Raw genomic sequence first — 25812 nt, forward strand, 5'->3', positions numbered from 1 at the left:
TGTTTTAGATCTTTTATGATATTTTATTTTTTTTTGAGAAAATTGGAAAAAAATCTTACGATTACGATTTGATATGATTTATCCCCCTGATTACAATTCATGATACAACAATGATTGTGACAATATTGGATACGGGCATTGATTGAGATCGTTTGTTGGAATGAGGTTACAACTCCCATTCTTGGCTTCCAAGATGATATCCATCCATTCATAAAATGCTAATATGCTATTTGTATCTTTTTCCTTCATCATAAAGATTATACACCATGCTATCGAATTTTTTATTTATTAATATAAGTATTGTATTAGTCTTTAGGACATGCCAACATTCACAAAGTTACTCAGATCTTTAAATGCTTTGTAGTGAGATTCTTCACAATATTCCTTTTATGTTTATATATGAAGAAAAATAAATAACTGATGTGATTTATGACTTCATGAATTAGTTAATCTACTATAAGTTCAGAATCTAATGAATCTAATACAACAAATACGGGTGGGAAAACACTAGTGCTAGCACGTGGTATGTGTTATACTTTATATAGGCTGTCGTTCAAACATTCCTTCTTTCATTCACCTTGAACAAGGCTCTGATAGCATGTAAAGTAGAAAAACTTTGAAAGAAGGGGAAGAGGACGTCCAACCTCTATTGTATTTATAAGACAAAATATGCCAAATTACAGAGAATACCCCCAAGTAAAAGTGCGCAATAGGAAACAGGAAAAAGGGGCCCACGGCAGCCCATATTATAATTGTATGGGAATCGGAATGCAGTGCGCTGGCGTGTTAGAACTAGGATCATGCGGTTTATTCCAGGATATGCCAGATTCATGTACTATAGTTTTTCTACATGAATTGATTTTGCAAGTTAAATGTGAATTGATGAATGTTATAATACCACATGTAGTATTATACTTTATGCATGCTATTCAGAATGGTATCGGGTCAGCAAAAATAGCAATCTGTTACAACTTAATGAGTAATCAACATCGTGTAGAGAACCGTATTGGTTCAGCAAAAATAGCAATCTGGATTTCATGATTCAGAATGGAAAAGTATAGTGTGCTTCTTGATAGTGTAGATACAAGCAATGGCACTGTGTATCCTTTTTTGAAAATGTATTGCACAGTTCTCCACAGAGCATTCGTTACAGTGTGAGTGCCATCTCACGTCCATATACAGTTAGTTTGGGTATCCTCTATTTCAGGATGTTACGAATATTCGCCGAAATAGATGCAATCTGATGATTGGTCCAACAATCTTAGTGATACTCAGTTAGTACTTACTACCTGCATTATCAATAAACACTGAGCATTCTTAGAATATCCACATCTGTATTGTGTTGTCTTTCTGTTTTATGCTCTGATGGGAGAGGCATAATGCTGACATTTCTTTAGCATGAGCAAGCTGATCTTCTTCGAACTTTTTAAGTTCTGTTGGTTTTTTCCAGTTTTCTTCTATCCTACTAACTTTGGGGTTTTTATTTTTTATTTTTTATTTTATTATTATTAAAGGCTGTAGGAACGATCGGGTATGCAGCTCCTGAATATGTTCAAACTGGACGGCTTACGGCCAAATGCGATGTGTGGAGCTATGGGGTTTTCCTTTACGAACTGATCACAGGCAGGCGGCCTTTGGACCGTAACCGCCCAAAAAATGAACAAAAGCTCTTAGAGTGGGTCAAACCATACATATTGGACACAAAGAAATTTCCTATGATTTTGGACCCAAGGCTCCAAGGTCAGTACTCCTTGAAGTCTGCCTTGAAGCTCTCTATGGTTGCAAACAAATGCTTTGTGCGGCATGCTAAGTCCCGCCCCAAGATGAGCGAAGTGTTGGAGATGGTGAAGCAGATCGTGGAGGGGTTGGAGATGGGGAACCCTCAACATCACCCCCCTATCAAGAATTCTGCTTCAAAAGATTCTTCTCTGGATGAATCCAAAACCAGAGGGGTCAAGTTGAACAGTGGGGTTGCTGATTGGAGAAAGGGAGAGAGCGGGCCGTCTGTCTGGCGAGCATGGACCCCGAAGGTTGTAAGGACGTGCTGATAGGAATGAGATGGGTAGGTATGAACAGCTTTCTTTCCAAGGAATTATAGACTACTGATGCATTAAAATGTGTAGCTTTCTGATGCACCAGCCTGTGCGAAAAGCTGGGTCTATGATCTCATGATCCAGACCATTGATCTGATGGGCTGAACAGTGGACGGGAGATGCTCCAGAAATAAAGCCAGAGAATTGATGTTTAGGATCTTCAAATCTCGTATACTTTCAACGCATCCCTCATTAACAGGAGGGCCTATCAGATGACAGTCTGGATTCCTAAACCATGGCACCACTTGTAGGGGCTGCACGTCAAGATACTACATATATGGATGCGTTAAGGACTCAATAAGTACTCTCTTTTACGGCTTGGCAGAGAAGTTATGGTATATGGACACATTGTAATTATACAAAATGATTTGTTATACCATCTATGTATTTTGAGCAGGCAGGGTGTTACAAATCTGCATGACAGATGAGAAATGGGATGTGTATTTGCACAACCTACTCATGGCGCAAATGTGAAATCTCCAGGAGGCCACCAGATGAGAAATGGCATGTGAAATCTCCGGCCTGCCAATCAAGTGGACCCACAGTTTAGGGCTGTTAATGGGAAGGTGCCAGCCAAGCAAAACCAAAATTTTTGAATAGAGAACTGCTCCAATCGGTTCAAATTCTGGGCCCAAGCCAAAAACACCCTGTTGATAATCCTACCTCCCAACGGATGTGGGCATGCAGGGCTGCTGCTAGTGGCTTTGGGAACAGAGCATTCGTTGTGTACTGGATCTTGTTCATCTGTGTGGGGCTGTGGAAGTAGGGTCTGAAGACTGAACAGGGCAGGGCCCGTGTGTGATAAAATTCATGAAGCCTGGTATAGCACAGACTTGTTAGCTTGGGGCTTGAAAGAGCAGCATAATTGCCTAATCCACTGACTTAGTTTTCTGATGATGATGCCACTTTCTACAACTCGTCATTTCTCAGGGATTATCAAAATCAAGTTTTGATGCACTGTTATCATCCATGAACGATATGGCTGTATCTATCAGCCCAATACAGGGGTTGGGGGTGGCTCTATACAACCCCAACTCGTATAGTTGGGTGATGAATGATTGGACACGAAAAAAAAAAAAACTGATTTGCAAAACTACAGGACTTGACAAGAATTTAAGCCAAATTTTACTAGGTGGACTCGTCCTACTTGATATGTCCAAAACACAACATATCATTCAAAAGTCATAGCATCCCTAACATATACATGTATATACCAATGTGATCAATCCCATCGTCAGGTCATCAAAAAGTGATATATGACCAAGATGGTCAACTATTCATCAACAAAAAACTAATTCCTCTAGACTCTGAAAGCTCTACTCCCCATGACTTGATGGACCCGCTCCTGTCGTCGCAGCGACAAGTTATGCCAATATATCCTTAGCGGTGTGTTACACAGTCCGAATCATCTACTCCGGCCTGGTTAGACGCTCGCTGTGTTGGATCTGCTCTGCATAGATATGAGTACGAGTCGCTTGAATCTCCATCTATGCCACAGGCAACTGATCCATGCAGTCCTGCTGATGGCTCTGATGTGATAGCGTCTGAACTAGCCTGGTGTAGTGGTGAGGGCTTATCGAGTAGTGTGTCGCCAGCATCCATGTGCGCAAGATCTCTTGCGTTTGGTACGATTTCACCCGCATCTCGTTCTTCCTCTTCTAGTGGCGGGAGATTCATTTTCTTCGAGTAATCACGTGTGACCTTGATGAGAGGAACTGGGGTATCGTTTGTCAGTGAAAATCTGCAATCCCTTGCTAATAGGTAGAAAAGATGACCGGAGTTGTCAGTTAACTTCCTCTCACGACATATGCAAGCTGATATAGAATGATAAAGGAAGACAGTCTAACGGGCATCCTGACATTATAAAGTATATCAAACATAAAGGGCGTTAAGTCGAGATGGTTAGTCCCCCTTGGATAGATATTCGTAGATAAGATCAAGTGGAGAAGCCTAAACAACTAGACATGGTGGATAACCGAAGGGCATTGCCTTTTATCCATGGCTCATTGTGTTCGTTGCAAAGAAACTTGGTGGCCATAACACGTACTTATGGAGAGGTCAGGTCATACTCTAGTTGGGTCTCTATAGACACTGGAATACCAATTAGTTTGGCTATACGAACAGAGGTAATCTGAGTAAGATGGGCACCAATATCAACATCAACGGATGGGGGATGAAGGATTGGGTTTTTACATTAGATAGAAATCTATATACCTGCTTCTTTTGAACCATTCTCCTAAATTTCAGGATATTTTCCCAACCTATGAACCATAATAGTTCATCTATGCCATAGGGTTGAATATACTTAACGTCAATGGTGCATTCATAGATAATCTTATGACCATTGTATTTGGCCAATGGGGTGTCCTTTATTTGGGGTTCAGGCACTAAAGGCTCCCCGGATGGTTTGGATGCACTTGATAAGCGTTGAGGAGATGGTGACCAACAGGAAGCACAGCTAGCCCTCCTAGGTGCTAGTTTTTTTGTGAGGATCAGTCGAGATGGCCCAACATCCATTGGAGCCTTCCCTTTGTTATGTTGTGAGGGTCAGTCGAGATGGCCCAACATCCATTGGAGCCTTCCCTTTGTTATTTTTTGGCATGGTATTGATTGATATAACACAAGACTAGAAAGAGGAAACCCCAATCACACGGCCAATACACAACACAAAACCCTAGAGATGAAAAAAATGCAAATGAGATATGGATTGTTCTGAGAATCTAAGTATGTCGACTTCTACCCATGACTTCTCGATGATTTAGACCATAATCAAGAAAACAAAAGTGAAAACGGTGAAGAACAGAAGAAACTTAGAATGCCAAAGGAAGGAGACACCCATCGATTAAGAAATACACCAAATCAGAAGGATGAGGCTTGAAGATGAAGATTTACTGCAAGAAACCATAAATTTTGAGCCTAGACTCGGGTAAGCACTCCTTCAACCTGCTATAAGAAAAAAAAATAAAATAAAATAAAATCCCCAAACTGAAATATGAAAATGAAATGTCGTGCGAGGTTTTAAGCTGTTGACCCAACAATTCAATGGCATCGAGGGGATTCTTTGATGTCATTAAGACATCCTGATGATGTCATTGACAACCCATCGAACATATAGAGTACATGGATTATTACCTTCCAACTTTGTCGAAGGAATTTTCCTTAGGGGTTTATATAAAATTTGGGATTCCTAATAATGAAATACACACTCAAGTATACCAAAAAAAAAAAAAATATAATAATAATAATAATAAATGAGGCTTGAATCCTCAAATTTACCTATGAGGTGCACTATATAAGGCTAAACTCCTCAGATATACCAATAAAACCATTAAGATGGTGGCCTAACTATAATGCATGCACCCCAGCGAGCTTCTGAAGGTCTTCAAATCGGTTTGTGTCTAATGGTTTTGTCAATATATCAGCCAATTACCTCTTAATAGGCACATAATCCAGCGAAATGATCTACTTATAAACGAGATCTCTAATGAAATGGAGTCCGATATCATATGTTTTGTTATGGGTAAAAATGAACTGGTCAGAAAGATGAGGTCGGCTCAAATATTTGTGCACGTCGTGTGGTCGATTGGCATCGATTCTGACCAAGGAGCTGCTCAACGGTCAGATAGCAGTAATGATCCATAGCTAGGAGATTTGCCTGCCTGACAACCTCGTCTGCTAGGAGGTGAAGTGCCTTTTCCTTATTCAAAAGAGAACAGACACCGAGCTCTCCCACAATCCCATCCATTTTTGAGCTCTCACTCAGATCTCTTAGAGAAGCGTCTGAGGACCAAATGTAGAGCTGCTATACTCGCGCCGCTTGAAGACCTGCGAGGGAGTCCCTACACTGTATGATAAGATGAAGAGGATGGTCATCCCTAGTGCCTCTAAAACTCCTTCAAGGTCTCAAAGGAACGAAGCTTGGTCCCAATGTTCAGACACAACCTTTATGACCATATCGACAATCTAGTTAGAGCCTAAGGGTTGTCAACGACCTGTTCTCATGACACGAACTGCAGTGTTGGAGGGAAGCCCGACCACAGTCTACCAAAGAGCCCGACTTAGGAAGTTCTTCCTCAAGACGACTGTAAGTCCAAATCCTGAAGTCGGCTCGGATGGTCAACCTCGTCCACCAAGATCATGTGTCTTTAGATACCGACCATTCAATCTTATCATCACCGAGGATCTCGGGAAATGGTCGCCATCCATGCCTACTATTCGGGAAGCATTTTCGTCCACATAACCACTTCTAAGCCTATAAATATAGGCCCCATCTACAGTGAAAGGTACTCACCAACAAACCCTCAACTCTATTGAACCCAGATCGCTTGATTCTAACTTAGGCATCGGAGGGTCCCCCTGCTATAGCCAAGGTCTCCTTTGTCGTCTTCATGTGTAGGTACTCGAAGGTCCGACAAGGGTTAATCAGATTTCAGCATCAACAGTTTAGTGTCGTCTGTAGGAACGACATTAAAGCCGTTCTTACCTCATCAAAGCTCTACAATGGCAAAAGGGAGGAAGAAAGCTCTGACCGCCAATGTTGCAGCCCTGCCTACTCCACTGGAGTCATCCGCCGATCAAGTCAGTCAATTCTCTCAGCAGCGAGTTGACTCCGCTCTAATGGCACTAGTACCCATATCCGTAACTGGGGAGGTCAGCTTGTCTCTCTGGAGAATTGAGTCGAGACCCTGAACAACAATATGAACCGACTGATACAAATCCTAAAGAGACAGAACCCGCCCCCTTGGTCACAAGACAAAAGATGGTGCTGCCACTGAGCAATCCCGACCTCCACTTGACCCCCCATTCCTGCAGGAGGTTAGACAGCAGTCAGGGCAACCTAGCCAGATGCCTGCCCGAATCTCAAGAATAGCTGCTCTCGCTGCTTCCAACTTGTGTCATACGTTAGAAAAACAAAGGCGTGGGAAACTCTTGAGTCAGTAGGAGAAAACGAAGTTCCCTGGGAAGCGGATCTCAAAGAGCTACGAGGTTAGATCGGTGACATACGCCAAGCCTATTGCACACAAGCTTTGACCTCAATAAAAGCTATGCTGGAGAAAACTGAACCGCCGTTTACTGATGATATCATGAAAGCTCTGTTAGTGCACCCATTTTTGCAGCCTGATTTGTCAATCATGTGAGCCGTTGTGTCGTAAAGTCGGTTGAGCCTATGGAAAGTGTAAATCGAAGACACAGTGGAGCAGAAGCATCAAGGCGGCAAGAACAGGTAAGCAGGTGGCCTTAGTGACCCTAACCCTTGACCCAAAACAACCCTATAGCCTCTAAATGATCTTAACCTAATAGGAATAATTAATTGATCATCCCTTAGCTTTAGGAGAGAAAAAAAAAATGATAAAGAAGGCCAGAAGAGGTACGAATCTACTGTATAAAAAATAGCCCAAAACAGTAGACTCGAGGGTTGTTCGATGGCATTGAGTTGCCATTGAATAGTCTTCGATGACATTGAAACCTATTCGATGGCATCGATTGAGAATTAGGGAAGTCCAACAAGCAATCTGGAAATTTGTCTGGAACTCTCGATGGCATTGAGATCCCTTCGATGGAATCAAAACTTAAGTTTCGATGGCATCGAAGACCCTTCGATAACATCAATTGAGATCCAGATTTGTCCAACAAGGTTGTTGAAATTTCCCCTGATTTTCTCGATGGCATCGAAGCCAATTCAATGGCATCGAAGATTGTTCTTCGATGGCATCGAAAACCCTTCGATGACATTGACATGACCATTTTTTGTCCCTTTTTTTACTGTTGAAGCTCGAACTTTTTATAAAAGGCAGTCGGTTCTTGGGAATTTTGATGGTTTTTTGAGTAATAAAAGGTAAGGTGCTTCCATATGCATATCCCTCATTCCTTGCTTCTATTCAATTGAGTTCTAAGCCATCTCCTTTGAGATTACAACTCCAAAGAGGATTCCAACCTCAACATTGAGATGTGCTTGAACTCCTCAAATTCCTATATCTTGGACTTAAGTAATCTTGGTAAACCATTGTCCAAATCTTCTATGAGACCCATCTACTTGAATCCCCTAGGATAAACAACTACCTATTAGTTGCAGGAGATTCGACCCACTCCCATCACCTTGGTCATCTTGAAGACATATCAAATGCAAGGTGGTTGATCGTGGAACTGAAACCTTGGCGAAGTAGCAACAACATGATCTGGGGAGTATCGGGGAGCTGATTGAAGCATGGGAGAGCGGAGATCAAGCAACCTAAGACGGAGCCATAAAATGAAGTCAATCCAACAAGTAAGTGTCATGTGTAGGAGTCCGATTTTGCACTCCTTCCTTGTGTAGGTTGGAGTACAAGAGTTTGTGTCCCAAACTCACTCTAGGTTCTTGTGTAGGACCTTGGCCTGTGTGGCCTAAATCCGTGGTCCTTGTGTAGGACCTAGGTTGTTAGTTAGCTGAAGGAAAAACCAACTGAAATCCTTGTGTAGGTCTCCGGTGGGAGTAAACGTGTTAGGTTCGGGAGTATGATTCTTGCTCTTATGTAGGGCATAAATCTTAGGTTCGAGATTAGGACCTTGGCTTATGTGACTTAAATTGTGGGGTTTAAGATTAAGACCATTGTCCTTGTATAGGACTTAAAATCTAGATTTTTGTGTAAGACCTTTGCTCTTGTGCAGGGCATAAATTGTAGAGTCGTAGTGTAGGACTGTAAAGGTTTGAGGTGAACCTGATTTAAAACCTCTAATAGTGAAATCCGATACACTCATGAGTTGAGTGCATTTGCCGGGAGTGGAGTAGGCATGTAGCCGAACCACTATATATGATTGTGTTTGAGATTGTCATTTGTATGATTTTTTAATTATGCTTATGTGTTTGAATGCTTAATTATGAATGCATGATTAGAGGATTGTTTAGGATCGATAGGTATCATATCCCACACACACATATGCATTATCTATATGCTAATGTTGAGGTATAAAAATCAATCAGAAGAGGAGAAGAAAAATTATGAAGGAGACAAAGTTCTACAAATACTTGGTTGTGCGGTGCACAATAGAGATTATTTTATAAGTATCATTGTACGACGTTGTCACGCCCTAAACTCAGAAATTAAGCTCACAAAATTCCCAATCACCGAATCCGGCGCCGATAGCCTCTGTAGTACCCCATTCTCGGCTCCTGGAATCCATATACCAGGTTCCGATCCTGGGATACCACAAGGAGGATTTTCAGCATGAATTTATTCCATAATAAGTATAACCACAAGCATAACCCACGAACAATAACCAAAACACCATCACAAAATCTACTATGATCAAAAACTTTAAAGTACAATGCGCATAAAGGAAATACAATGATAATATCGGGGCTCCAAAAGCTCGGCTGCATGCTCCTGCTCCTACTCAACTACGACTACGTCCAGATGTCACTTGCATGCATCTATCATGTATAAGCTTATAGAAAGCTTAAAGGGTGGTGAAAGTGTGTGCGCAAGGTAGCAATGCAAGTATGTAATATCAGAGTACTACAGAAACATGCTAATAAGTCCATGAATGCTATCAGCCATACCAAGGCTATGTGATACAAAGCATGAATGCTATCGACCACACCAAGGCTATGCGATACAAGGCATGAATGCCATCGGCCACACCAAGGCCAAACGATGCAAAGCGTACATAGCCAATGTCATGTGCAAGATGCAGCTCAAGTATACCAATCCACATATCAATCCAACTCATCTATGGGGTATCATATATCAATACAGTTCTCTTTGGATAATCATTGGGGTTTAATACACTATACACCACATTGCCGCCCTACACTGGACGCACAACCATGTAAGTGGAAGAGACCTCACTATCCGCCTGGCCAATAGTTAGCCAATATCTATCTAGCTCATTGATAGCGGACCCATTTATGAGCTAGTCATACTTAGCCTAGCAATTGCCCCCTACCGTTGGACGGGTAAGGCCACGCCCCCTTCCAACCGACCACGACACAGTGGGAGACCCAGCCTCCTGGTATTTAGCCCTCATGCGCTCGTATATCCACTTGATCTCGACATTGGAGCATCTTTCGGTACCGTCAGGTTTAGGGACTTTCACCCAAGGACATCCTTCGCGCCCTATGTAAAAAGAGAAGATTTCTGGTGTCCAATCCTGCCATCCACGATATGCCTGTGAGGCTATGGTCTTAATGTTGCTAGGGCATACAGTAATCACAACACACAATGCAAGATGCATGAGTCACACACTCCAGTCAGTATCAATCCAGCACATATGGTGTGCTCATGTGGGACAAGTCCGCCTATCAGGGAGTCCCATAAACAACCTGCCCAATGGCACATACAATGGTCAACCACATCTCATACAAACATGCAGATGATGTGTATGTGCATGTATCATGATGCTATGTTATCGCATACTCATAATCGGTATCAATAATCAGCCTAAATACAAGGCGGGGTATATAGAAGGACAGTTGATCTAAACCATAACATAAAAAATTGATCCTCAACTGTGGATATACCAAATCCGATAGCACGGATCCCTCCGTCTACGGCGATGGTGAACTCTCCTCAGATCAAGGTTAGGCCTAGGTGGCCTACCTAAAACCCTAAGGATCCAGAACGGGCTTCCTTCATCGTGCTATTATATAGCCCACTAAATGCCCTAGGGGGCCTAATTAAGTCCTAGATGGACTCCAAGATTAAAATAGCCTCACTAGCAACCAATGGGGGCCCAATATCTTGGGTTAACCCAATATGAATAGATAGATCATGTACATATCAATGAGGCCCAATAACTTGGGTTAACCCACTTAGAGAATGATAAGAATGGGCTTAACAAAGGCCTAAGGGAAGGTCAAAATATGGACGTTTAACCATCATTGCCCATCAATGTAGATATTTAACCAACATTGCTCCCAAGGAGTGGCCCACATAGAGCCTAACATGTAATGGGCCCATGGCCTCACATAAGGGCCTCATACACATCATAATGGGCCTCACACAAAGGCTTAATATACACCACGATAGGCCTTACTCATGGGCCACATATGCATCACATTGGGCCTCATTCATGGGCCACATATACATCATAATGGGCCTTATCAAATGGGCCATATATACATCACATTTGACCTTATATACATCACATCGGGCCTCATCATATGGGCCTCATATATAACACATCGGGCCTCATCATATGGGCCTCATACATCACATCGGGCCTCACCAAATGGGCCTCAAATACAACACATCAGGCCTCATCATATGGGCCTCATATACATCACATCGAGCCTCACCAAATGGGCCTCGAATACATTATATTGAAGTGGGCCCTGCACATTCCAAATGGGCCCCACCAGATGGACAACTAGGATGAAACACGTACAGTACGTGGGGGCCACATGAATGGATGGTGTGAATATACAACACATCACAAGGTGGGCCCCACCCGTCTAGAAATCAGATGGGTGGTGTGGCTGGATATAAAATAGATCCATCATATGGGTCCCACATATGGACGACTAAATGAAACAATGCATCAAGGTGGGCCCCACCCGTCCCTGCCTATGGATGGTGTGGATATAGGCCCATACATCATGGTCGGCCCCTCACAACACCGTCCAGATGGACGATGTGTATATAGAATACATACTTCAAGGTGGGTCCCATCCCACACATGCAGCACGTGTGGGGTGGGCCCCACACGTCTACTGAATGGATGGATAGTATGGACATAACACATACCTCGTGATCATCCCGTAGAACTGCTGATGTTAATACAGCAGCAGCTGTATGCTGCGTGGGACCCACCGTCCTTGCTTGGATAGTGTGGATCCAGCACATCATCAAGGTGGGTCCACACATGTGGGACCCACCAGTTATCAATCAAGTTGATATTTGTATCTTCACTTCATCTAAATGTCCTGGACATCCAGCGGACAGACGGTCTGAATGGAAAGCATCATCAAGGTGGGCCCACTTCTGGCCAAGGATGGACGGGCATGGATGGCGTGGATACAACGCACGCATCAGGTGGGTCCACACGTCAGTGGTCCACCGCTCTCCCATTAAACAGAGATAGGGGTCATCTCCCCATTCAGACGGTCCTACAAGGCCAGCCAGCCATGTAGGCCTTCAATGTCCAGCAACACAGTCCATTTGCTAGACTGGAATAGATGAAGTACATACATCAAAGTGGGGTTCATATGATGGCCCACTAAGCTTTAAAAAAATCAAGCTAATATCTGTGCTTTCTTCCCCATCCAAGCCTGTGCAACCAACTGACCACACAGGCCCAGAAATGGATAACAACATGGGCTGATTTGCTGGACAATGGACGTCCCATTGCTGGACTATTTGGGTAAGGTACATACACCATCAGGTGGGCCATACATAACATCAACACCATAAAAAGAAGAGAGAGAGAGAGAGAGAGAGAGAGAGAGAGAGAGGAATGGTGGAGATGCCACTATGAGCTCCTCCATGTACATGCATACATCAAGATGGGTCCCATCCTTGTGTAGGCCCACAATCACAAAAATATCAAGGGTGGAAATCCCATTTCTACCACAAATTGGGGCCTAAGTAGCCACACCAAGTACATAACATAGAGACCTTATGGTGGGATCCATGGAGAATGGTCCCACCATGGATACATACATGCAAGGTGTGATGGGCCTTTGGCCACATCTAGGGACTAAGATGGGATCTCCACCATTAATTGGTGGGTCCCACTTGCCCTATACTAAAAAGGAGGAAGATCCATGCAAAGAATCAAATACTAAGAAGCACCCACTTTCAAATCTTCATGTCCTTCTTCCACCAATGGCTTCCAATGCTCCAAGGGGACAAGATTCAATGGTTGAGATGGTCTCTTGATGGTTGGATTGGGAAGATTAGGGAGAGGAAGTGGCTGGAATTTTAGGGAGCTCTCTCTCTTGCTAGCAATGGAGGAAATGGGAAATGAAAGAGAGAGGGAGAGAGATAAGAGAGAGAGGGAGTAGCTTAGGTAGGCAATGAGTGGTTTGAGGAAGAGGTGTGGCTAGGGTCATTATGACTTGTGTAAGAGGCATGGGCTAGGGTCATCATTACTAGCATGCCTATGGCTATGGACTAGGGTGATATCATCACCCACATAATTGCCTAGGGAAATGAGTCATAAAGGATAGGTGGGTCCCGCAACATGTGGTCTACAGCCATGATCATGCGCGGCCCACATCTTATAATCTAGATGTCGGATTAGTGCACGAGACACGGCGTTGGAACCGCGGCAACGATGTGGTCGCAATAACACAGGTCTTAGGTTGAGTCGACTCGGGTTTACAGGATGCAACTTAAGGTCGAGCGCAAATGCAATCTATGGGTTGCGAGTTGCTGGAATTCAACTAGGAGGACCGCGGGATCCTACGGAATGGAATGGACATTAGGACACGGGCCTGACAGGTGCACAATGAATACGTCCGCACAATAAGCATATGCGCACAATGAATACATCCGCATGGTGAGCATATGCGCACAATGAGCATATGCGCACAATGAATACGTCCGCACGATGAGCATATGCACACAATGAATATGTCCGCATAATGAACATATGTGCACAAACAGTCTTTTGTGAAGGATTCACACGTGCGGAAGGTTATAAATGCCCCGCTATCTTCTATAGTTAATTTATTTGAATAGCATCGAAGCAGCAGAGAAGAGTCCAGATTTTAGAAAGTCCCAGGTACTAGAAGTGTCCGTTGTGCGACGCACAATGGGTGGCTCGCACAACGTAGAGGGCGCACAACAACCATGTCCACACAATGGGTCCACTATGTGGATAGTTAGCTCAAGTGAAGATTATTCATCTTGAATGGATAAAAAAGAATCCTAATCTAAATTGAAGGATCAAAGTATCTCAAGAGCATGGAATCAATCAGGATAAATATTATTCCAGCACAGCGACATCTCCATACCGAAGATATGATACGATCTGAAATGTTGCAAAAATTAATATTAAAATATTTAATATTTGTGTTGAATTATGTAAATACTTTATTATGGAATCAAAGGAGACAAAGAATGTAAACGAATTCATAATAAATAAAATATAGTGATTGTTCTCTTCACTCTTTCTTTGTTATTATTGAGTAAGATAATTCTCCCAAATTGAATACAGTTGTTTCTTATCGAAACAAAATGGCAACTCTGCTGGGGATCGAACCTAGAATCTCTTCGCTGGGGAATTTCTGTTTTACTTGGTACTAACTTAGGAACAGTACAGAGAATTTTCACCACTATTTGGTGTCGTGCAGATGCCAAAATGGTGACTCACAATGGGAACATCCTCCCTTTCATCTCCAAAATAAAGTATATCCTTATTTAAATATTGATCTATATTGTTTCTCAATAATCCAGGAAAGGAAAAACTACAACTAACTAATGGCAACCATTACAAGCAAGACTGTCTTTTATTTTACATCAGCTGGATTTGTAATAGAATACGCTGGTAGACAAACTCCGAATCATAAGAAAGAGTCTACACTAGTTAGACGCAATGAATTTTGAGCCACTGCCGCAATTGTAACCGCCTCACCATTGGCACAAGAGGATGGGAACGATTGGGTCATCGTGTCACACCGAAGATCGAAAGCCCAAAACATCTCGACTGCAAGGATGAGTTCATCAACACAGAAAGTCAGAGGGCCAGTGACACGAAATGTAGCCAGGAAAAACCCCGAACTCGCTCCTCCAGTAATAATCCCGGAAAATCCATTCCTTCGTTGACACCGGAGGATTTCCCAGCTCTGCCCACTATAGACACTCAATGGACAAGGAAACAAAAAGGTAAATCACTAATGGCAAGCCTGTTAGTCCCTGCATTGCCTCAAGCTGTATCACAATCAGCCGAATGCTATGAAAGTACAGGAAAATTGAATGGAACTCCTCTTTCAATAAGCCCCATTATATCGATATATTGCCACTCCACTCCAATGATCGCTTCATCAGGGAACGGAGAAGACGTAGTATGTATGGTCGGGACAAGTCAAGGTCCACCGGCGACTACTGAAGATCGTATAATCAAGATGACACAAGTACAGAGAACACTGATGGAGGAATGCAAAAATTTCTAGGAAGCCTTAGCTACTCTCGCATACAATGTAACTCAGATTGCAGGTCCTCCAATGATGGGTAACATGAATGGATGAGAACAACAACCTGAAGGCTCTCAACCACCAAGAGTAGGATCATATGGATCTGCTCCTGTGGTGAGGGCAATAACTTAAGAGGAGGTACGACAGGTAGTTGAAGAAGCTGTCAGGACGGAAAGAGAGCGCGGGAACACCAGAAGATTCAGGCATCGAACGCCGTATCTGAGAGAGGTAGAAGATATACCTTTTCCAGCCAATTTCAAACACCTCGACTTTCAAAAATTCAATGGGGATGGATTGCCAGAGGAACATCTCATGCATTTCATCACAAGTATAGGGAATTTTTCTACAGTACCGCAATAGTGTCTTTGGCTGTTCGGTTCTTCTTTGACAGTGAAGGCGTTTCGATGGTACTCCGGTTTAGCACTAGGATCGATACGGACTTGGGAGCATATGCAAGACGCCTTTATGTCAAACTTCTTTTCATCAGAGCATGATGTTAGCATTACAGAATTAGCCTTGGTACGACAAAGAGAAGGGGAGCCCATAGAGAAATTCATAGACAAATGGAAAACATTGGGAGCTTCTTGCAGACAGTTGCCAGAAGAGAGAGTAGGTGAAAATGTGTTTGAATTCCATGGAGACGGGAACTTTCCGAGACCCCTGACAGAGGAAAGAGTCTTGAGGAGTCCAATGTTCGGCCAAGCATAATTATTCGTGCCCACTAAACGGTTTACTTGCTCACCACCCACCAATTGAATTCCCGTCTCTCTCCTTCTTCTATTTCTTTCATCTACTAGTTGAGATTGGTATCACGTTTTCAGATCCATCCCATGCTTCCGGCTAGCTAACCACTTCTTGACTCATAGTTCTAGGGTTCCATACCTTAGGACTCTATGTTCATAACGACGTCATGCTTGCTTTTAGTACTCCAATTAATAAGTCAGCACAATCACAACGAGTAACTAAAAAGTTTAGCAGATATCTCATTGATTAAAGAGACGCGAATTCTCTTTATTTCAGGTTCAGAAAATTTTCCATTTCCATAAAGATAAACTGAAGTGAATGGAATCTATGAACACCACCCCCCCCCCCCCATCGTTACATTGATTTCCAATTATTCATTGGAGCTTAATGCAAAATAAAAGCAATTAAGTCCAAAGAAAATACATCTATTCCGTATTGAACTTTATTATTTGTTAATGAGATCCGGATGACAAAGATATTGATTGAAATTGATACCTTCCTTCTGATTCTGCAATATTTTGTTCATTAATCACTCCAGATTCTTTCATTTCCATGTAAAGATCATTTCCTCCACGAGTACGTTCACCTACTCCACCAAATACAGATACACCTCCATGAGCTTTGGCAATGTTCTTGATCAATTCCAAGATGAGTACTGTTTTACCCACTCTAGCTCCCCAGGTAAAGCTTTTGGTTTTTTCATGTTGTCAAACAGTTGAACAATGACAATAGATGGCGAGTGCCTGATCAAATTGATCGGGTCATGTAGGAACAAGGTTCAAATCTCTCGGTCCATTGACCCCTCCTGCTACTCTAGCTAAGTACAAAAGGATGGAGAGGAAGCCGCCTCGGGACCAGCTTAACCTCCCTTAACAAGTTCTAGCATGACAAAAGATTCTATTCCAAAAGGTCGAGTGAATTGCATGTGTCCTGCCTCCGGGGAGCCTATCGAATGAATGATTGAAGAAAGATGGCTCATTCTTCAACAGGCACGCGGTCAGAGATTTCTCCTCCCACTGCTTGGGAGCTCACGGTTTCATGTTCTATTTCACTCCCCGATGGGGGTTCTTTTCACCTTTCCCTCATGGTACTACTTCGCGGAATTGTTTGATCTTAAAGGAAATCTTCTATAATTTCGCACGTGAGGGGTTATTTCTTGGTTTCGTCCAGTCATTAATAACTTGATTATTTTTATATAATAGTAGATAGAAACAACGCTCGTAAGGAGTCCTATTGAAACCAAGAAATATAGGCCTGCCTGCCATCCATACCAGAATAGATGGAGTTTTTCGAAAAAACCTACTAGTGGAGGAACAAATAGGCCATTTGATCTATTCATATAACAGCTTCAAATTGAAAGGAGGGACCTACTTTTCATTTTCGCTTCTTCACGCGGTTCAGAACTGCCCGCGCTAGAGTGAGATCCAACATCTTCAATGCGCTTTTTGCTTGCATGCTGGTGAGTATTCCTCACTAGTGCTGATATAAAAACTTTTCGTGACTTGGCTATAAAAGCTCACGCTTTAGAGCTAATGACTAGGAAAATGCCAGCATTTCATTATGAAACAACCAAAAGAGGACCCAATAGGCTGATAAAAAATGCAGTTAATCACGAAAAGAAAAATAATGACATGAGGGAAATGAAAAGAAAGAAGAGAGAGAAGGAAGAAGAAGGGGAAAGGAAAGGAAAAGGAATATCAAAATAATATACCGTAAATATCTCATGAAATGTACAAGCTACTGAAGTGGAGATATTTTGTGAACATCGGGAAAATGCGACATCTCTTTAAAGAGTTCGATAGTAGAGGTGGAGATGTGAGGATCTCTTCCAGGAGCGAGATAAGAAAATTCCACGTTTGTATGAATAAATTCATCAAGAAAAGAGCTTGTAATGGGAAGACTAGCCATTCGGTGAAGATCCCATAAAGTAATGCTTACTTCACCAATCGGTAGGTGGAAGGAGTTTGTTGCAGAAGACCAGTATTTCAGAAATCCTTTATAAATCATGGTGTCTTTATGAAAGAAATCGGAAGCAACTTCTATGGCGACATATAGATTCATCGCACCAAGGACTTCTTTATATTTCTGAAGAATGGCCTTGAGCCATGAACTGTAGAGCTGACAATGAGATAAGAGACCACATGTTCTGAACTCATCTTTACCCCACAGAGAATCCTGTCATGAAAGCATTGCTGAACAGTCTCAAAGTAGTGGGTGGGATACAAAGTATGAGGATTGTAGCATGGAGTAAGGAAGCGCATGTATGATATTTGTCCAGTCTTCTGTACTAAACCTTTCTCTATGAGATAACCCTCCAAAATCTTCGATTCTTTTATGACCTAATTCGCCACATATAATAACTGGTTTTACATCATATGATCGGAGGGTTCGCTTTGAATCATAGAAAGATGATGATGAAGACTCAACGGAATAATGACAGTCTCGTCCTCATAAGGAATTTTGAATTTAATTACATTTTCCTGAGACTTGATCATATCCCAGAAGTTCTAATAGCGTCTCTTGTTGTGATATCTTATCTTCTCTTGAAAATTTTTATCTTTACTCTTTTGCTTTTTGCTTTTCAAAAAAGAGGGGGGAGGAGAAGATTCAGTGGGAGCAGGGTGAGAATTGTCAGTTCGAAAGTTAGCGGTAGACTTCAACTAGTTCTCCCAATCAGATTCATGACCCTCTGTTGGCGGTCCCTTAAGTTCCCTCATTAATACAGCATAGCGAATAGGGTTAACAAGATGTTGGATACGATCAACAAAGTTAATAATTAGTGGATCTGGTACTCTGAAGAAAGAAGAGTAATCTTTATTTGACTGAGTTCTTTTTCGAGGACGGTTTTCTATTGATGTTAGAGGATTTGAAGATTCAGTAACATGTTGATTAGGAGAAGTATGCGGTCTTTTAGAACGAGTCATTAAAGAGACAGAAACAGTGAAGAGAATTCGTTGTGCGCTGAGATGGATTGTGCACAGAGATTCGTTGTGCGCTGGGATAGATTGTGTGCAGAGAATTCATTATGCGTTGAGATGGATTGTGTGCAGACATTCATTGTGCACTGAGATACGTTGTGCGCTAGAATGTGTTATGCGCAATGACATGTTGTGCGGAGGAAATTTAGAGCACAAAGAAGAATAGGCGGGAGTTCCGAATGAGCGAAATGAAGCAAACTCCTGTTTGTGTAGTGCTCCTAGACCTGGGTTGTGTGCAAAGAATCTGGTTGTGCGCAAAGATTCCGGTTGTGTGCAAAGAGGGAATAGAACGAAATTTGTAAAGATTGATCTTGCATTTTCATTTTGAAGACAGAAAGTCAAAAATGAAGGATCAAGGGGGCATCTGTTGAGGCATAAAAATCAATCAGAAGAGGAGAAGAAAATTTTTGAAGGAGACCAAGTTCTACAAATACTTGGTTGTGCGGCGCACAATAGAGATTGTTTTATAAGTATCATTGTGCTGCGCACAATGAGCATATACGCACAATGAATACATCCACACAATGAACATATGCGCACAAACAGTCTTTTGTGAAGGATTCACACGTGCGGAAGGTTATAAATACCCCGCTATCTTCTGTAGTTGATTCATTCGAATAACATCGAAGTAGCAAAGAAGATTCTAGATTTTAGAAAGGCCCAGGTACTGGAAGTGTCCGTTGTGCGAAGCACAATGGGTGGTTGTGAAAGGATAAAAAAGAACTCTAATCTAAGTTGAAGGATCAAAGTATCTCAAGAGCATGTAATCAATCATGATGAATATTATTTTGGCACAACGACATCTCCATACAGAAGATCATGATACGATCTGAAATACTATAGAAATTAACATTAAAATATTTAATATTTGTGTTGCATTTGTTTCGACCAGAAATGAAAGCATTTGATTCAGGGGGATTATCTTACTTAATAATGACAAAGCAGAAGGATATAATGAATAATCATCAAATTTATTCATTTTGAATTCATTACATCCTTTTATCCTTTGATTCCAGGATAGAGTTTTTTAACCAAAAGTACAGGTGCTGAATATATTCAAGTATAAATTTCAGCAGCATTTTGGCTCATGTTATTCATATCTCCATTAGAGATGAGTTGTGCGAATTTTCTCCACGTATACATCTCCCTCGCTTAATATGATAAAGGAAATGCCAAAACCCCTTGAAATATTTAAAATGACTTGGGAAACTTCTAAAAATCATCATGTTGTTGCCTCATAGAGTGACCGCACAACTCCTCCATGAGTTGCGCGAGCAGAGGAGTTGCGCGGGCCCATGCAACTCATGAAGAGTAGTGCGGCCCAACCTCCACTCTCTCTCTCTCTCTCTCTCTCCCCCTTTCCAATACTTGTCAGAAGCACTGGTCTTCTAGAAATTTGATCCCGCAAATGAGAGGGTAGGGGGTGTTTATAGGCTTCTGCATGTGTTGGTCCTCGAATCCTGAGCTATGGACCCCACTTTACACCTTCAATCCAATCATCCTTAAGAAGAGTAGCGCGGGTCGGCGCAACTATGACGAGTTGTGTGGGACCGTGCAACTCAGGTTCCCGCGCAACTTGCTTCCCGTGCAACTTGTGACCCGTGCAACTCACTTCTTCTACCTTTGCTTCAATCTTCAATCTTCCTTCTCTAACATCTTTCCTTAACCACATTTTACGCTCCAACAGATGCCCCCTTGATCCGAGATTTGACTGCCTATTAAGTCAATTCGAAGGATCAAAATTACTCATCTATGATCTGAGTTGCACGGACCCGCGTAACTCCTCCCGTGCAACTCACCACCTGGTCTCGTGCTACTTCACTCCAGACCCTAGATCGTCTATAAAAACTAAACTCTCAACCTTTTCTTCACTTCAGAATTTTTTTCTTCAGACCAGATCCCTCTTTCCGCACAACTGGTAATCCGCACAACTCGCAAACCCGCGCAACTTGCAATCTGCGCAGCTTGTCTGCACTTGGTGCAATTTCAAGTATTCTGGAACTCTACCCAACTTTCTTCTAAACCCTAAGTTTTCCCTTTTCTTCTCAAAATCTTATGCTCAACTTAATAGCCTCTATTCCTAAATCATGAAACATTCAGAAGCTTCATCTTTAAGAAGAAGAGATCCTTCATCTTCTTTGGAATTTGAACAAACCTCTCACCATACTTGGGATTGCATAGAGATCAATGAAGAAGTATTGGAACTTCGCCACCCTTCTGCTAGTGAGACAATCACTATCCTTACAAATTTGGGATGTCATTGGTTGATTCTGCATAGTGAACCATCCACCTATCAAAGCAGCCTTGTTTCTATAGACAACTGGATCATGAGGGAACCAAGGAATTTAGAAGGTCGTTTAGAAGAGAAGGAATTACGTCAAAAGGATGGCATGATATATAAAATGTGATTTTTACGTCCTTGTCATAATCCTCATCAGCCATTCCCAACTCATTTCTTCGAAACTGCTCAACAACATATCTTCAATCATCATATTCCCTGGAGAACAAATGATTTTCTAGCCAAGGGTCTTCTATCTCCTCAAAATTTCTATAGTGCTTGGGCTTGGACCATTACTCGAAAACATACTGCCATTTTGGAACAGATTAACCTTTTCGATGCTATCATAGTCACATCAGAACATTTCCATGGAGATGCAGTTATCTTCAGGGATTTTCTCAATCACTGGTCCCCAATCACGAACTCATTTCATCTTCCTTTAGGCGAGATGAGTATTACTCTATGGGATCTCCTCTGCATAGCAGGTCTCCCCATCATGGGCAACATCTTTGATGCCTATATCCCTTCAAATGAAGGATTTTCTCTTGCATATGCAGAAGATAGTAAATCTGAGATTTCAAAGACCACTCTTTAACTTTTTAGAGAACTGGCCAACTTCTCATAGCCTGGACACATCAATTCCCTTGAATGGCTAGCTCACTTCTCTCAAAAAGTATGGTATGTTTCTTTTCTTTTACTCTTTCTCTTTTAGATCTTCATCTTTCTTCTAAATAACCATATTATTTTGCTTTGACAACTTTGTGGGCCATAATCATCGGGACCTCGAGATCATTTGTGAGACCATTACGAGCACCACTGAATACATCCATTCTTACAAATTAGCTGCCTTTTTAGCTTATTGGCTGAGCTTAGTGATATTTCCTGACTCGGAACAGATGGACGTCATCAAAACATCTCTCTTTATAGTCACGGGTGCGATGACGGAGGGTCAGAGATATTCGTTAGCTCCTCTAATTCTATGCTCCCTATATCGCGCTTTTTGGGACATAATCTCTAGTCCTGTAGATTCAACGATCAAATCTTTTTCGGTTTGTGCTCCCTGGCATTTCTTTATAGGCTAGTTAGGACTATACTTCCCTTGGACCTTTGCTAATTCTAAAAAAGAATATTTAGATCCCCATCGGTTCCCTCTTCAGCATTATCAACTAAGGAGGATGATTGAGAAATCAGAGGGCTGGGTCACCCGAAAGATAGAAAATTGTGATCCCATCGACTTTCATCAATTTATGTTCGTTAGCCATCTAGAAGGCATAAAAGTTGTTGATGATGATATGTAACGTCTCAGAAAAATCCGTATAAGGACACGAGTACCACCTCAAGCAGAAATCACCCAGGACTAAATCCTTTAGAAATTAGGCTAGTATTAGCAAGTGCTAAACTAGAGTACTTGTGAAATTAGCACAAATCACTTTAAATATGATCTACAAGACCCAAACCGTGCAGTATCATTGACGCTACATTACCCTGATATCTAGAATCCATCTCAAAACCCAGTTGCTCTTGGGAGCATCTTGAAACTTCGTATCGAACCTGGACCGCACGTCGAAAGTCCGATAACCGCAAAACATACAGTTATGACTGCATTACTGGACTTGACAACCCCTCGGAAATCAAGTCTTGATTGTGTCTAGAAATGCACAACTTGAGCCCGGAGCAAAGTGTGTGAGAAACATGAATATCTTTAGAAGTGAAATCCAAATTTAAGTAATCTGAGTCATGTCGCTTATGCGCCAAATATAAGAATTCAGACCGTCAGAATCTGACCCAAATACACCCTCGGATCAGGAGAAATGTCCCACACATGTTGGTGTACTTGTGACCCTGATCGAGTGACCGTGACCATTGAATTGAAATTGGTCCGCCACGGTCGATCTGCAAACCCGATCGGAACGAAAACTCAGCCTGACCTAGATCCAATGTCAGGGAGCTTAAGTCCGACCGCACATGAAAAAGGGTCCACCAGAAGTGCTCCGTTAGGCTGAAACAGACGCCCTTTGGATATAACCTAAGTATACCTTGGCCCTGGGGCCATTCTCATCAAACTTAGGCCTATATAAGGACCTTAAACACTCTCTCTCATATTCCATACGAATTCTAAAAACCCTAAGAAAGAGAATAGAGAAAAGAGAAGGGAAAAGAGAGAAAGTGAGAGTGAGAGTTGGAGATTCTTCCTGGGATTCGATCCCACTATTCCACGCACTCAACCACCATTCATGTATCGCTATACAGGCGATTCTAACTCCGTACTTGGCTAAGAAAACCTAACCCTAACTTGTTTTAGGGTTTTCGACTAGCGTAATAGATGAATTAGCTAACCTATTCCTTGTTATAGGTTATCGTGGTGCCGTAGACAAGACTTGGCTTTTAAAACTGAGTTCGCTACGAGTCTACTGGTGAAAGGTGAGGACTATAAATGTTTAGGTTATGGTTTTCAAGGCTTTCAATGTCAATTAATGATTTATGACTGACTTGAATTGCTATCACATGCTTAGACACGTTGTTTCCCGCACTTTACACTTATATATGAACTATGTTGAATATAGTGTATTCTTGTGTTTGTTGAAATGTTTGTATAAGTATGGATTCTGGATATGAATTTGCCATGATTAATTGTTGTAGACATATGGTTGAGGTATACGTGACAATTCCTTAGTGAAAGGATTTGCCCTAATACGTGCTATCACCAACATACGTCATGTATGTTGGAATATGTAGTCTAGGTGTTTGTAGAAATGTCTGAATGAACAAGTGTGTAATAAATTGTACTTTATATGAGCGTTGAGAAGAGATTCTCAACTACCTTAACGATGTGTATGATTTCCTCCATGTAACTTAGATTCTTTGTCTGTTTTACTTACGGACTGCATATGTGTGAATTCATGTTTAAGTTGAAATCCATCAAATGCTTATATGCTTATATAATTGGAATTGTTGATCTATTACTATTCTGGTTAGCTTGTATGATTATCTCTTATAATCGAATGTGTTGGGACTACGGAATAGTCCAGGCAATTGGTAATAGGCATTGAATAGGTGGCTGAGGTTGTTTTCACCACATAAAACATGATCGATGAATCCGAGCCGTATTTAGGATGTCGGTAGTGGTTAGGCCAAACGGAGCGCTTACGCACTTCATGTCGATCAACTCAACATGCACTCGTACTAGTCGAGCTCGTCAAGTAACCCGATTGACCCGATGTATGTTCACTATGTATGGACGCTACTGCTTGAATCTAAGGTACCAAACTCACCAATGAAAATCCCTATAACCTTGGTACCTCGATCCACTAAGACTCATAAGCCGGGCATGGTGGTATGGGATACTGTGGTCGAGCTGTCGGCCTACGCTGGGGTGACGAGCCTACTCGTAGTGTCCAGTAAGTAATATAGCCTCGTGAGCCGAATACGGTGGTATGAGACACTGTATTCGAGTTGTCGGCCTACACTGATAAAGTGACAAGCCCTTTATAGTGACTTCGAGTATACGCTAAGACTGCGTAGAGGTGACGAGCCCTTACATAGCAATAAGAGTACATACTAGGCCTGCACTGATAAGGTGATGAGCCCTTTGCAGTGACCTAGAACCGTAACATCGTATGAGATTTACTAGGACTGGCGATCCTAGAATGGATCATCATTTGGGAATTGATATAAGGGAGGTACCTTAGCTTCCTAATCCTACTGTATCAACAGGACTAATAAGAACTTGGTAATCATACTCATGCACTACATTGCATGTGCCATTTGGCGATGTGTAGAGCACGAGGAAGTGACTGACATGCGCGACCGTTAGATGAAGATCGCTGAAGGAGTGCATGCGAGGGCATGCATCATTTATACATACCATTCCTGCATTAATCAGAGTACTTAGGGATGTTCGATTGTATTGCTTTATCATTATTGCTTGACTGAATTGAGAACATGTTAACCTTTGCCTTATTGTTCCACTGAGTTGATCACTCACTCCCACGTTACGGGACAGTGTTGTACACATCAACCAGACTCTGTCTTAGTTGCAGATGGAGACCCGACTGATGAGGTAGAGGCGGACTTCGTAGACGATGAGGATGCTTTCTCATATATGCAGTATTCTGGCGGGTTTACCTAGACCGTTCTGATCGACGGGGCTTCAGGGTTATACTTGTAGTGGACTATTACATTTTTGACATTTTGTATTTTAAAATAATACATGTAATTATTGACCTGGCAATGCATACATACTTTGGGGACTTATACTGAATTGTAAAGTTATACATATTTGAGTCAGTCTTCTGCTTGTGTATTTCAACTGTTCCTGGATTATGTTTTGCTAATTTGGCTTAATCTTATTCATGTTTTATGTACTAATACAGACAACATTTAATCATCATTAAATATATTGTATAAGTGATGCGTTGGAACTCGGGAGTTGGACTTCTACTCAACCCCCGATTTTCAGGGCGTTACACGATACTTTCTCTTTTGGCGATCATTCATTCCTTGTTTCCATTAGATCTAGTACTCTTCCACTGAGAGAGGATAGCACATTTTGGCACAAACCCTATTATCCGAGCAGATTTGCTCGGCAATTTGGATTTGATCAGA

At 42.0% G+C, this 25812-nt stretch overlaps 1 protein-coding gene across 2 annotated transcripts in view; it reads left to right on the forward strand.

The window, feature by feature from the left end:
* The window catches only part of LOC131225100 (serine/threonine-protein kinase PCRK1-like), a 66791-nt gene extending 64302 nt beyond the window's left edge, over nucleotides 1–2489 (forward strand). For both annotated transcript variants that reach the window (XM_058220525.1, XM_058220526.1), the window contains exon 5: nucleotides 1515–2489. In XM_058220525.1, coding sequence (XP_058076508.1) covers nucleotides 1515–2048 — 534 coding nt within the window. In that variant the 3' untranslated portion in view covers nucleotides 2049–2489. The remainder of the gene's footprint in view (nucleotides 1–1514) is intronic.
* Nucleotides 2490–25812: the final 23323 nt, after the last annotated feature.

The sequence above is a fragment of the Magnolia sinica genome, chromosome 14, assembly GCF_029962835.1.
Source record: "Magnolia sinica isolate HGM2019 chromosome 14, MsV1, whole genome shotgun sequence".
Lineage (NCBI taxonomy): Eukaryota > Viridiplantae > Streptophyta > Magnoliopsida > Magnoliales > Magnoliaceae > Magnolia > Magnolia sinica.